Genomic DNA, 13,184 nt, shown 5'->3' on the forward strand with positions numbered 1-13,184 from the left:
ATGATGTCGGTTTTTAATGCAGTGCTGCATGAGGGATCGAAGGTCACGGACATTCAATGTTGGTTTTCTGCCTTGTCGCTTATTTGCAGAGATTTCTCCAGATTCTCTGAATCTTTTGATGATATTATGGACTGTAAATGATGAAATCCCTAAATTCCTTGCAATTGCACGTTGAGAAATGTTGTTCTTAAACTGTTGGACTATTTGCTCATGCAGTTGTTCACAAAGTGGTGAACCTCGCCCCATCCTTGCTTGTGAATGACTGAGTCTTTCAGGGATGCTCCCTTTATACCCAATCATGACACTCACCTGTTCACCTGTGGAATGTTCCAAACAGGTGTTTTTTGAGCATTCGTCAACTTTCCCAGTCTTTTGTTGCCCCTGTCCCAACTTCTTTGGAACGTGTTGCAGGCATCAAATTCAAAATGAGTGAATATTTGCAAAAAACAATAAAGTTTATCCGTTTGAAGATTAAATTTCTTGTCTTTGTAGTGTATTCAATTGAATATAGGTTGAAAAGGATCATATAGGTTTACAACCATACAGGTTGTAAATCATTGTATTCTGCTTTTATTTATGTTTTACACAACGTCCCAACTTCATTGGAATTGCACACACACACACACACACACACACACACACACACACACACACACACATATATACATATATCTCCTCATCTTCGGTTCCTGCGAAGGGTTTGCAATCCCCACCACCTCCCCATCTCCTTCCTGTTCCTCAGTCCTACATCACTGTCCATACAAACTGTCCCCCCTCTTTGAAAGCATATGTTGCCCTAAATGTAACTAAAGCCCAGAAGTGAGGAGCTGAATTTAACCCTTCTCTCCTATCACCGCGGACTGGCAGGGTCGCATACAGAGCAGCTACACACACATGCCTGTGCTCTTAGCTTAAGGGCTCTTAAAGGGACAGTGTACACATTACTAAGTACTGGCCGTTTCAACCTCAAATAAAATAGATCTTATCCACTACCCCTTGTAACTCAGTTATAAGGGGCAAGATGACACTCTAAAACATGGGGTAGGGAAAAGGGATTGGGCCTTAGTGTGGCTGCAATTGTTTTCCCCTCTTCTAGCTGTATATGCACACATGTAATAGGAGACACACTGTTTAATCCAAGTACTAGCCTAGTTTTAGCTTATTCTGAATTACCCATGTTAATGATGGTAAAAAGGAGTGGCTAATCATAATATGTTCTAATGTTTTTGGCTAAAACATGGGTTGATTCAGCAGCTGCACTAAGGGTTTGTTCTGTATCACTGAACATATTTGACTGCTTAAATGTTTACATTTAAACTCACATCATTCCTATTTGGTCTTGGCGCCATATGACAACCCATTAGCTGAGTGTGGTTCTGTGGTGGCTAGACACTGTAGTGACTACTCCCTAAGCTGAATTTTTGAACTTGCTCTCTCTCAGGACGCAACACAAAAACAATGTGTGATGATCAGCCATTCGGCCTAATGGTGTCTGATGGTAGACGGTTTGGTGTGTCAGGGCATCCCACAGTGTACAATTCCTCACTTTGAAATCACATGATCCACTCAATCAGACAGCTTTTCTCTTTGTGTCCATCACATCTAAAGAATGTCGCTGGGTCACCTGATGTGACCACTTCAGATGTGAACCGAGCAATTCATCATCCATGAAAATATATCATTATTGAAAAATTAAAAATTCTATACATTGAAAACACATTTCTGTAGCTGAACAACAGCCATATAACATGAAATACAGTTAGAAAATGCCCAAGATATTTTCTTATAATAGCAATTTCTGGTGAGAATAACTTTGACAGGTCCAACACAACCCAGTTAGATTCAGAGGGGAAAGCAAATGGCCTTCGCTCAGTGAAGGTGCTGCTTTTCAGAAACGATTCCAAAAAGCTCAACAATCCAGAGAAGCAGGAGCAAAGGGTCTACTGTAGCCAGATATTGTTTTGCAAAAGCAAAATCTCATCATTTTGATAACCGTGAAGCTGTGCCTCGTGACACATCATGCTTCATGCAGATTTTATAAAAAATGTGAACGCTGCAATATTGTCCTGCGCTCCTTTCTGAAGTAAAGCTTTCAAAAGGCTTTCCAAACAGTGATGCTACTGGAAAAACTGTGAAGGGAAAAGTGAGGAACGGTTCATTTCATCAGCAGATCTCCTCCTCTCTCTTCATTGAGGAGAGATATGGCACAAAATTCCTCAAAGCATTTGAAGAACGTACAGTAAAAATGCACAGGTTTAACTCCACGCTCCCTGGTGCAGGAGGCAGCCGGACTCTGGCTCTTCCTCACTTTTACAGTCTTGGACAGACATTTCTGGAGATCTGCCAGCAAAGGTCAGCTCTGTCTTGTTGCTGACACTTGCTCTCTTGAGGAGGTTCTGTGTTTCAGCAGATCTGGTGAGAAGTTTTCATTTAAAAAAGTAAATTGTGTGTAGTCAGTATGTGAAATAGAAACATAATCCGTCTTCATTTAGAAAAAAGGGAACACTATTCCCTCCTAAATTTATAATCCACTTTAAATGTATGCTTTTGCTGCATTGTTGAAATTTATATTTAGAAAAGTAAATGCTATTCACTCCTAAATGTGCAACTCTATCAAAATATGGGACAGTCCACAACCATGTTGAATTATTATTGCTGCGACTTCACAGATGGCAGTGATTAAAGCCATTTGTTAAATCACAACTGATCAAACTATTTGACTGAGAATGACAAGCAGAACCCTACAGGGGGATTACAAAGAAAACAACTGCATTTCGTCAACCGGTCGACCTAAATAGCTATGTGCCTGCTTGGATCTACAGAGGAATGTTTTGCACTAATAAATAAGACCTTCTGCAACGGCTTTGTTTTGGAGAGCCAAGTTTTGTTCAGTGTTTGATTTGTGCTTTGTTCTAAGTGCAATTCGAGAAGCAAACATGCCGGTTACGCTTGCATGAGTATTTGAGCAGGTCTATGTGCGTTTGTGCTCGACATGAACTTGCCCAGGTCCATCAGTAGCAGCTTACGATTCATTTAAACCTCTGCAGATGATGTGGAACAAAAGAGAAGAAGGTGCAAGTAGAGGAGTGCGAACTGTCCTGTGACCAGCACCAGGCTGATGTAGAGTGTGACATAGGTCCCCACGAAAGTCCCAGGTGTGGAGGGCCCATGAAAGGGGAAAGAGAACAGACCACAGCTCACTGTGGGCTCTAGCTGCCTGGAAGGATGGGGTCAGACAGGTGCCTCTGGATCTCCGCTGCTGCATCCTGCGAGGTGCTGGGGTTTTCCAGGTGTTCAGGGAGTGATGGGAAGCGCAGGCTGCCACACAGCGGCCCAGGTGCATGGGCCTTAGCCTGAGCTTTGGCTTGTGTTTGGGTCTGGAGGTGTGGAGGGACACTCAGAGACCTAGGGGCCACCGGTTCAGTCTCTGTTTCTGGGGACATGGACATGGTGTCATCTGAGGCTACGGTCAGGTGGATGCCACTAGACAGAGACTCACGGGACTTGTGGTTGACGTTGTCGGAGTCAGGGCTCTGTGAGACAAGAACAGAGGTACGGTATATCAGTTAATATCAGTGTAGCGCACTGGCTGAAGGGATGAACTGCAGTTTGAAATTGTTGATCTAAACTGCTCAGTTTTAGATCACTGAAGTTTTTTAAAACTCCATTGTCATTTGAATGTGGAGTCATATAATTACAATGGAAAAAACTGAACAATACATACAATCTAAAACGCTGGTTAGACCTGAATACTGCCGTTTTACTTGTGATGAACTGCTTTGTGTCTCCTCATTTGACACAGTTGATGACTGTAATCTATAATATCAAATTTCACTTACATTATTGACCATACAGATTTTTTGCTATTTCACTAGAAAAGAAATCCAGAAAACCATCTTGGGTTGCCCTGGAAGATTTGTTTGTTTCCTTTACTGTATCAAAAAATCTGTTGCTGTGGCATTTTAAAAAAATATGAATAAGATGTTTTATGTTTTATAAAGGAAGAGTAATACCAGAGTAATATTATAATATAATACTTTCAATTTGTTGAATTAAACATTATCAACTGACTAACATCTGCATGTTTTTGTTTCCCAAAGCATTTAATTTCCCAATTAATGAATGAATTAAAGTCATAACAGAAAAACTATCAATTCTGTACATTATGTAAGTACATCTACAGTGTTTAACTAGAGGAGGTTCTGTTATATAAATCTGTGTAGCAGATGTACAGCAAATGTTAAGTGTTAATGATCCTATATTAAGTAATGTGGTGCTTCACAAAACAATGTGCCATATAAAAATGAATAAGCTGTTAAAATATTGCAGTTTAAGTCCAGCACAGCTTCCTTCCTGACTCCTGATTGCATAACCCTATTAAACAGAGTGTCAAACTGTCGGCAAACCATTCTTAGAATTTGCTTAACTCTAAATCTGCCACTAGAGGAATTATGGCATGGGTATGTTCACGTTGGCCAAAGTGAAACGCATCAGCATGCAAAATCAGAGCTGTGTGCTACTGTGTTTTCTATCACAGTATAAAAAATGCCCAAGGTTTCCATAAGGCTTCCCTGTTGAATGCACTGTGATTTCCAAGTGAATGAGCTCATTCACAGAGCAATTCAGATCACACACACACACACATTTTCTAAGCTGTTTATCCTTCAGGAAACACCCAGCATTTCTAGGTGACCTGGCCAGATGTGTTTGCACTATGGGAGTGTGATTTGAGTGTGCAACACACTCACTTTGGTAGATGAGTGGAGGCTGTCGTTGATCTTTACAGTAGGTGGGATTGGCGCAGGGCTGTGGAGGACTGGTCCCCCTGTCCTGTAAAGGCTGGATGGTGGAAGTGGATGGGCAGGCGTAGACACTGCACTGTAGGCTGGGGGCACTGGAGCCATCTGCCTCTGGAGCAGCTGCAGAATCACATTAATGTCAGCCGTCATCCGTGTCTCCAACCTACAGAGAGAGAAAAATAGAGAAAAAGAAAGACATTAACTACTCTGATTGTGACTGCTATAAACTATTCAGTAACTGCTGTAAATGATTCAATAACTACTATAAACTAATATGTAAGTTCTGGAGTTCTAAGGAGTGAGCGAGAAGTGAGGAATTAAAGTGTAGACCCCCATACAAGCCCCCTTTTAAGGAGTCCCTTCAGTGTGCTGTGTTCTGAGTTCTGACCTGTTTAGCTGAGACTGGAGGAGCTCGAGGCGTGCCTGCAGTTCACTTGGTCTCTCCTCCAAACACACACTGCGGTGGTGGTGGCAGATTCGTGCCGACGACGAGCGCCTCGGACTCTCCGAAAACTGACTCGGCCTGCGCTCGGGCCAGTAACCATATACATTCAGAGAACCTATGTGACGAAGATGTAGAGGAGAGAGCGGTACATATGAAAAGTGAAAAAATGGAAAACAATTTTTAATTTATTTTATAGTTTAGTTAGTTAATTAAATCACCTACACATACAAAGGGTGATTCAAAAAGATTCATCCAATTTCAAAGCACCATATTTTTACAACCGTGATGCGCCTAGTAACCAATCACATACCAATTGAAAGAGGGCGTCATAGAGTTTGTGACAGTTTGCAGAAGATGGCTCTCTTCAATCTGCGAGGAGATGCGATCCCTGAGCAGAAAGTGTTCTGCGTTCTCCACTTCAATAAGACTGAATCCGTCATAACTGGGCAACATGATTTTTGCCATCAGTGAACCTCTAGCAGCTCAGAGTCTTCGTCGTTGGTTCCACAACTCTGGATGATCTCCGAAATCGCATTAAAAGAGCTGTGAGTGCATCGACACCTGACACGTTCAATCAAGTATGGGATGAATTCGACTATGGCATGGATGTTGTCCATACTGCTGGAGGAGGTTCATATTGAGCACTTATTACATAATAAACTTTATGCTCACTTCAACAATTTACAACCCCAATTCCAATGAAGTTGGGACGTTGTGTAAAACATAAATGAAAACAGAATATGATGATTTGCAAATCCTTTTCAACCTATATTCAATTGAATACACTACAAAGAAAAGATATTTAATGTTCAAACGGATAAACTTTATTGTTTTTTGTAAATATTCACCCATTTTGAATTTGATGCCTGCAACATGTTCCAAAGAAGTTGGGACAGGGGCATGTTTACCACTGTGTTACATCACCTTTCCTTTTAACAACACTCAATAAGAGTTTGGGAACTGAGGACACTAATTGTTGAAGCTTTGTAGGTGGAATTCTTTCCCATTCTTGCTTGATGTACAACTTCAGTTGCTCAACGGTCCGGGGTCTCCGTTGTCATATTTTTCATAATGCGCCACACATTTTCAATGGGAGACAGGTCTGGACTGCAGGCAGGCCAGTCTAGTACCTGCACTCTTTTACTATGAAGCCACGCTGTTGTAACACGTGCAGAATGTGTCTTGGCATTGTCTTGCTGAAATAAGCAGGGATGTCCCTGAAAAAGACGTTGCTTGGATGGCAGCATGTGTTGCTCCAAAACCTGTATGTACCTTTCAGCAATAATGGTGCCTTCATAGTTGTGCAAGTTACCCATGCCATGGGCACTAACACACCCCCACACCATCAGAGATGCTGGCTTTTGAACTTTGCGCTGATAACAATCCAGACAGTCCTTTTCCTCTTTGGCCCGGAGGACACGACGTCCATGATTTCCAAAAACAATTTGAAATGTGGACTCGTCAGACCACAGGACACTTATCTACTTTGCGTCGGTCCATCTCAGATGAGCTCGGGCCCAGAGAAGACGGCGGTGTTTCTGAGTGTTGTTGCTATATGGTTTTCGCTTTGCATGGCAGAGTTTTAACTTGCACTTGTAGATGGAGTGACGAACTGTGTTCACTGACAATGGTTTTCTGAAGTGTTCCTGAGCCCATGTGGTAATATCCGTTACAGAATGATGTCGGTTTTTAACGCAGTGCCACCTGAGGGATCGAAGGTCACGGGCATTCAATGTTGGTTTTCTGCCTTGCTGCTTACTTGCAGAGATTTCTCCAGATTCTCTGAATCTTTTGATGATATTATGGACTGTAGATGATGAAACCCCCAAATTCCTTGCAATTAAACTGTTGGACTATTTGCTCACGCAGTTGTTCACAAAGTGGTAAACCTTACTTGTGAACAACTGAGCCTTTCAGGGACGCTCCGTTTATACTCAATCATGACACTCACCTGTTTCCAGGTAATCTGTGGAATGTTCCAAACAGGTGTTTTCTGAGCATTCCTCAACTTTCCCAGTCTTTTGTTGCCCTTGTCCCAACTTCTTTGGAACACTTTGCAGGCATCAAATTCAAAATGAGGGAATATTTACAAAAGGTAACGATAAAGTTTATCCGTTTGAACATTAAATTTCTTGTCTTTGTAGTGTATTCAATTGAATATAGGTTGAAAAGGATTTGCAAATCATCGTATTCTGTTTTTATGTTTTACACAACGTCCCAACTTCATTGGAATTGGAGTTTTACAATTTTCTGTATTGTTCTGCAATGATTTACAAGTGAAATAAATAATTTTGAAATTGGATGAATCTTTTTATATCACCTTGTATATTAAAGCAACAGTTTGGTAAACGTTCCCCAGAAGTATAACATTTTCTGACACGTTTGCTTCTTTGGTTTTGCACTGGGGCTTAGCATCTCACGTAAACTGTTGAAAAAGACTGTAACAATAGAAGACCAAATTGTGGTGCTGTACATAACTATTTTCAGAAAGTTCTATGCAGAACCAAATAAAACATATTCTCCATCAATCTGAATAACCATTTCTCCATTCAATTAACTATTTAAGCTTGGTCCTATATTCCATCACTTTTTAGCTACATTAGCACAGGCACAAGAATTTGTCTTAGCTGACTGGCTGCATTTGGGGTGGGTTGAATATTGTATGAATTTTTTTTGCTTGACTGTTCCTTCAACAGATTTTCTGTGACTTCTTTCTTTCTGTACCTGTGTAGGGATGTGCTCCCCGCTCCAAGGGTGCCCCCATGCCTGCTGGGGAGTTGTTGGGGGGAAGGAGGCTGACCACTGTTGGTGGGTAGTCCCGCACTTCTGGAGGGTACATGTCTCCCCGGCCGGGCCCTGGGGGTTTGACCTCATCTTCGCTTGACAAGGAGCCAGCGCTGGCACTGCTGCACAACTCATCCCACTGAGAGTGAGACAGCGCCCCCCTGTGGTTCCCCATGGAGGCGCATGACTGGTCTGGATATGAGTCTTCCCTATCCATCCCGTCTGAACAGAGCAAATGAGCAGAGATCAAACATCCATAAGCAGACCATGCATGGAAGCCAATAAAACACACTTAATGTATATCTGCATCCATGTTTTGCACACTTAATGATTCCATGCCTGACTATTCATAACCTGTCCATGGCACTGCACATCTACTGGTTTGAGCGACTGACAATCACAGATGCACATAGATGTACCTGGTCGGTTTCGCCGGAGGGAGTGTCTCCTGCGTCTGGCTCGACGGTAGCCGCAGTCTGATTCCTCACTGGGGGTTGGCTGCATTATTCTGTCTGCCTGATACACACAAGCTTCAGTAACTCATATAACTACTAATTACAAACACACAGACCCAACACCATCTCACCTTCATAAATCATTTTAAATCATTTGAAAATAGCAGCTGTCCTAAACATTGTGTAAACATCTCATGATGAACAGACCAATAGAATGAAATTCCAAAATGAAATAAAATATTGAAATTTATATTTTAGATCATTTTTCCCCTTATCCTATAAAGTTGCCAGCTATACAAGATTTTCTTACGACTGCAACATTGAGTTACTTTCTACACACACAAGGTGGACAGTAACTACTTACATTTACTCAGTTGCATGTACTCAAGTCAATTTTCATTGGATTTCATGTGTAGTAGATAACACAATAAGTACAGTCGAATGCAAAAGTTTGACATGTTTTGTTGATTTTCAAGTGACAAAAAGTGCAAAACATCCTCTGTAGCGAACAAACTTTTCTGCAAAGCTTTGCGCACAGATTTATTTGCTGAGTTTAGCATATTGGACAGGTCACTTTTTATCCTTTATTTTTTCCATAATGTGTTAAATTCAGTAAATACACAGTATTTGTGCATTAAACTGTGTGTTCTCTGTAAAGGACGTATTCACTTCTTTTCACTTAGGGAATCAACAAACATATAATAAGACAGGCGCGTCTAAACATCTGTAAGATAACCTGCTTTGAACTTAATTATATTTTGGTCATTAATTATTTCTTAATTCCATTAGTTGTGTTTAATTTCAGTATATTGTATATGTTGGTGTTGCTTTGTGAGAGGTCACCCAGCTGACTTTTGAGATGTCATTTTATTTTAGCCTAATAAACTAATACACACACACACACACACACACACACACACACACACACACACACACATATATATATATATATATATATATATATATATATATATACACACACACACACACATTAGCATCCTGCCTTCCACCCAATGACCGCTCCAGGGATAGGCTCCCTCATAGGCTCACTCATTTATCAGTGTATATATATATATACTGATAAATGCTCGATGTACTAAGAGGCTCCACTGCAGTTCTGTAACTCACTCAGTAGGTCACAATTGCTTGAGATGATACTTTTGTACTTTTACTCCACACTTTTTTCTTTAATTATTTCACTGCAGTAACAATAGTTTTGTGTGAATATCAGTTTAGGCTACTCTACACCCTTGCAGCAAATTGTATAACAAACCCCAGTGGTTGCTGGTATTAAGCCTTAAAAAGACTAAAATAATTGATGTCATTTTATTATGCTATTCCAATGCAATTGCATAAATACATAATTTTTTCCAAAGTCAGTTATGTAATTGCGGCCATCATCAGAGCCCGGGAGAGGGCACCTGGCACAGTAATAAAAATACATTTACAATCGATTAACATTGTGCATCATCAGGATTAAGTCTGCAAACATGCAAAAATGTAAAGGATTTTTTTTGCAAAATCAGTGTACCTAACAGTAATTTGTCATCAAATGAAAAACATAATGAAATATCTCCAACTTACAACCACTACCGAGTATGGACTGAAATTTTTGATATTCTTCCGCTTGTTTTCATTAAATATGAAAACCAGTTCATATCAAACTACATGTTTTTCTTCATTAATGATAAATGAAGAGTTTCATTCAAAAACAGAGTTTTGTATATAACCAGTTTTTTTTTTAAAGAATAACAGCTGATGCATACTGGGAAACAATTTTGTATTTCTCAATTCAATGTGGTATTAATCATAATACAGCATTGATACTTATTGTACATGTAAAGCCCACTCTCAACAATACACACACAAAAAAAAAAAAGGAAAAAAGAGAATGCTCAGCATGTGACTTACATCTCGGAGGTTGAAGGTGATCTCCAGGTTGGTCCAGAAACTGTCAGAGAAGTCCGGGTACATGTCCAGCACCTCCAGTAGGTCATCCCGCAGGATCTTGTGCAGGTCACAGTAGGTCAGGGCCCTCACGTCAGCATTCGACTTCCCAGGCCTGGCGTACAGACTGATAGGCTCCCCAAAGATATCGTTCTTTCCTGGTCAGACAGAAGAAGAAGAGCACAGAACAGAAAGAGACGACTATAAAAAAACACATTCATTTGGCTCAAAACTAAATTTACATTACAAGCTTTCTTGCTAATTTTACTTTTTTTCTCAAAGCTTTCACATTGCCTATTTGTGTTTTTAAGTGACCAATGTCTGTTATTAGTTTAACCAGGGTTATTTTCATCAATGCAAACTATTATTAAAATAAAAACTAGCATTGCACTGCTAGCAGTGTAACTGAAATAAAAGATTTTTTTTTAAAGTTTTCAAAAATATACGGTTTTCAGTTTTCAAGTGGTTTCCTTAAACATGCAGAAGACAGCACTGTCATTTTAGCAACCTAGCTGCATATAGTCTTCCGTTGTGTTAATATAGCAGTGATAAATTCATCAGAAGGAAATAAGAGAATTTGATTCACAAATGCACCCGAGTTTCGAACAAAATATTAACTATAACACTAAAAACCAACACGAAAACTGAAACTTGATAAAAAACTCCACTTGTCAGAAAAAAGCCTAAAATAAAAGTTTTGACTAAAAGTTCTTAACTGTGCAATGAAACGGCCAACAAACTCACCACATACTAGTGCGTCAAGTTAAAAAATTTGTTGCTGACAGGCTGCCTCCACTGCATAATGACAGTGATGTGTGGTGCAAAAAGAAAACCCTTTCGTTGTAATCTGAGAGTTTTCACATGTGACACTGACTCAGATCCGATCTGAAAAGATCAGACTTGTGTGTTCACTCAACCCTCAAACGGTCCCATTTAGACAAAACACTATACATGCACTACTTCATCCTTGTAACGTGAACATAGCCTTAAACAAGTATTTCTAAAGAACACCCTCAGTAAACACTAGATGGCACTACATGATGTTTAGATGTGGAGATGCATCTACACACGGGAACAATCAGATGGTTTGGCCTAAAGATAATCGATATGGCATGATCAATAAGACACAAGTACACAGAGTCACTCTGGCTTATCAGAGCAGACTAGAGAGAGGGGGAAGAAAGAATCAGATGAAAATGGACAGAAGGACAAACACAGATAACCAGGCTACCAGTGAGTGACAAAAAGAGCATAAGTGGTACACAAACGCAATTACAAAATATAATGATTATAATCCAAAAAAATGACAGTTCAGTAAAAAGCTCTAATTTATACAGTTTTCCTTACTTCAAATGTAATCCAACAGCTAAGATGTTTTGAAATTTGCTTCTTCAGTTTAGCACTGGGACTATGAGACTAATATAGCTAACAAGTATTGAAAGTTTATACTCATCAATTAGCATCATGCAAACTGCATGGCTAAATCATCACACCCTTGGCTTCAATCATGTGGAGCTCCTTAAACAATATCAAGCAATATGACCCTACTGAGCGATTACAGAGTAAGGAAATCTTTAATTCACTGCACCGCTTTAATAAGTAATTGAAAAATAAATAACTGCACACAGTTATCAGCAAAATGTTAACACAAAATCTATTTGCTGGGTTTAAAATATAAAACGTGCCATAAATTCTGTACAGGCCTCATTTTATGTTTCCCACAGTATGTTAAATTCAGCAAATACGCAGCAAATGTGCATTAAAATGTGCAGAAGTGTGTTCTCTGTAGAGATTGTGTTAACTTCCTATTTAGAAAGTCAACAAAACACCTCATTTGACCAGGGGAGCGCAAACCTTTTTAGATATATCTTTATCTAAGGCAAGGCAAGTTCGTTTATACAGCACCTTTCATGTACTGCCATCATTCACAGTGCTTTTTAAATGAGCAAATACAAAGACAATTCAAATTAAATTAATTTAAATTAATTAAAATTAATATTTAAAAAGATGTAGAAGCATAGAAATAAAAAAAATGATTAAAACATGTCTACAAAAACAGATTTACAAGAGAAGAAATTAAACAAAAAAATTAAAAAACTAATTAAAAATTTAAATAGGATAATAAGGTGCTGTTACAGGAGAGAAGTGCAGTAGAGCTAACAATGTTTCAAACTGAGCTGCCAACTGGTCCAAATTTGTTTATCATTTATAGCCCTGTAACAGTGCCTTAAAGTGTTGTAACTGCTCTCACATGACTACTAAACCTAAGATCAGAGTCTATTAGTACACCAGAGTGACATACTAGCCCTTTAGATTTTAGGGCTCATGAATCTAGGCAGCTAGTTTGTGCCTCTCATTGCTATTCCTGAATAAAACAATCTGTTTTATCTTTATTCAACTGCAGAACGTTTTTTGTCCCATCCATTTAGTAATACGCTGAAGACACTTATAGACTGAGCCAACGGGACCAAGTCAAGTGGATCTGCATAGCTGTGGTAAAATATCCCATAGGCTTGTAGTATTTGGCCAAGAGGCAGCATGAATAATTTAAATAAAAGTGGCCCAAGGACTGAACCCTCGAGGACACTGCAAGACACTGGCACACTTACAGGATCCTTATTTTTGACAGAGTAGACTCTTCCTTGCAGGTATGAATGGAACGACTTTAGAACAGTTCTTGAGTGTCTAACCCAGCTCTCAAGTATATCTATGAGAATTTTATGGTCAATGGCAGCACTGAGATCGAGAAGCAAT

At 39.6% G+C, this 13,184-nt stretch overlaps 1 protein-coding gene across 3 annotated transcripts in view; it reads right to left on the bottom strand.

Annotated features, from left to right (window-relative positions):
- Positions 1-466: 466 nt before the first annotated feature.
- Positions 467-13,184, bottom strand: part of kcnh6a (potassium voltage-gated channel, subfamily H (eag-related), member 6a) — an 89,609-nt gene continuing 76,891 nt past the window's right edge. For all 3 annotated transcript variants that reach the window (XM_017697493.2, XM_017697495.2, XM_017697494.2), the window contains 6 exons: positions 10,395-10,588; positions 8,448-8,544; positions 7,969-8,250; positions 5,188-5,359; positions 4,749-4,962; positions 467-3,533 (listed from right to left, as the gene is read on the bottom strand). In XM_017697493.2, coding sequence (XP_017552982.2) covers positions 3,210-3,533; positions 4,749-4,962; positions 5,188-5,359; positions 7,969-8,250; positions 8,448-8,544; positions 10,395-10,588 — 1,283 coding nt within the window. In that variant the 3' untranslated portion in view covers positions 467-3,209. The remainder of the gene's footprint in view (positions 3,534-4,748; positions 4,963-5,187; positions 5,360-7,968; positions 8,251-8,447; positions 8,545-10,394; positions 10,589-13,184) is intronic.

The sequence above is a fragment of the Pygocentrus nattereri genome, chromosome 14, assembly GCF_015220715.1.
Source record: "Pygocentrus nattereri isolate fPygNat1 chromosome 14, fPygNat1.pri, whole genome shotgun sequence".
Lineage (NCBI taxonomy): Eukaryota > Metazoa > Chordata > Actinopteri > Characiformes > Serrasalmidae > Pygocentrus > Pygocentrus nattereri.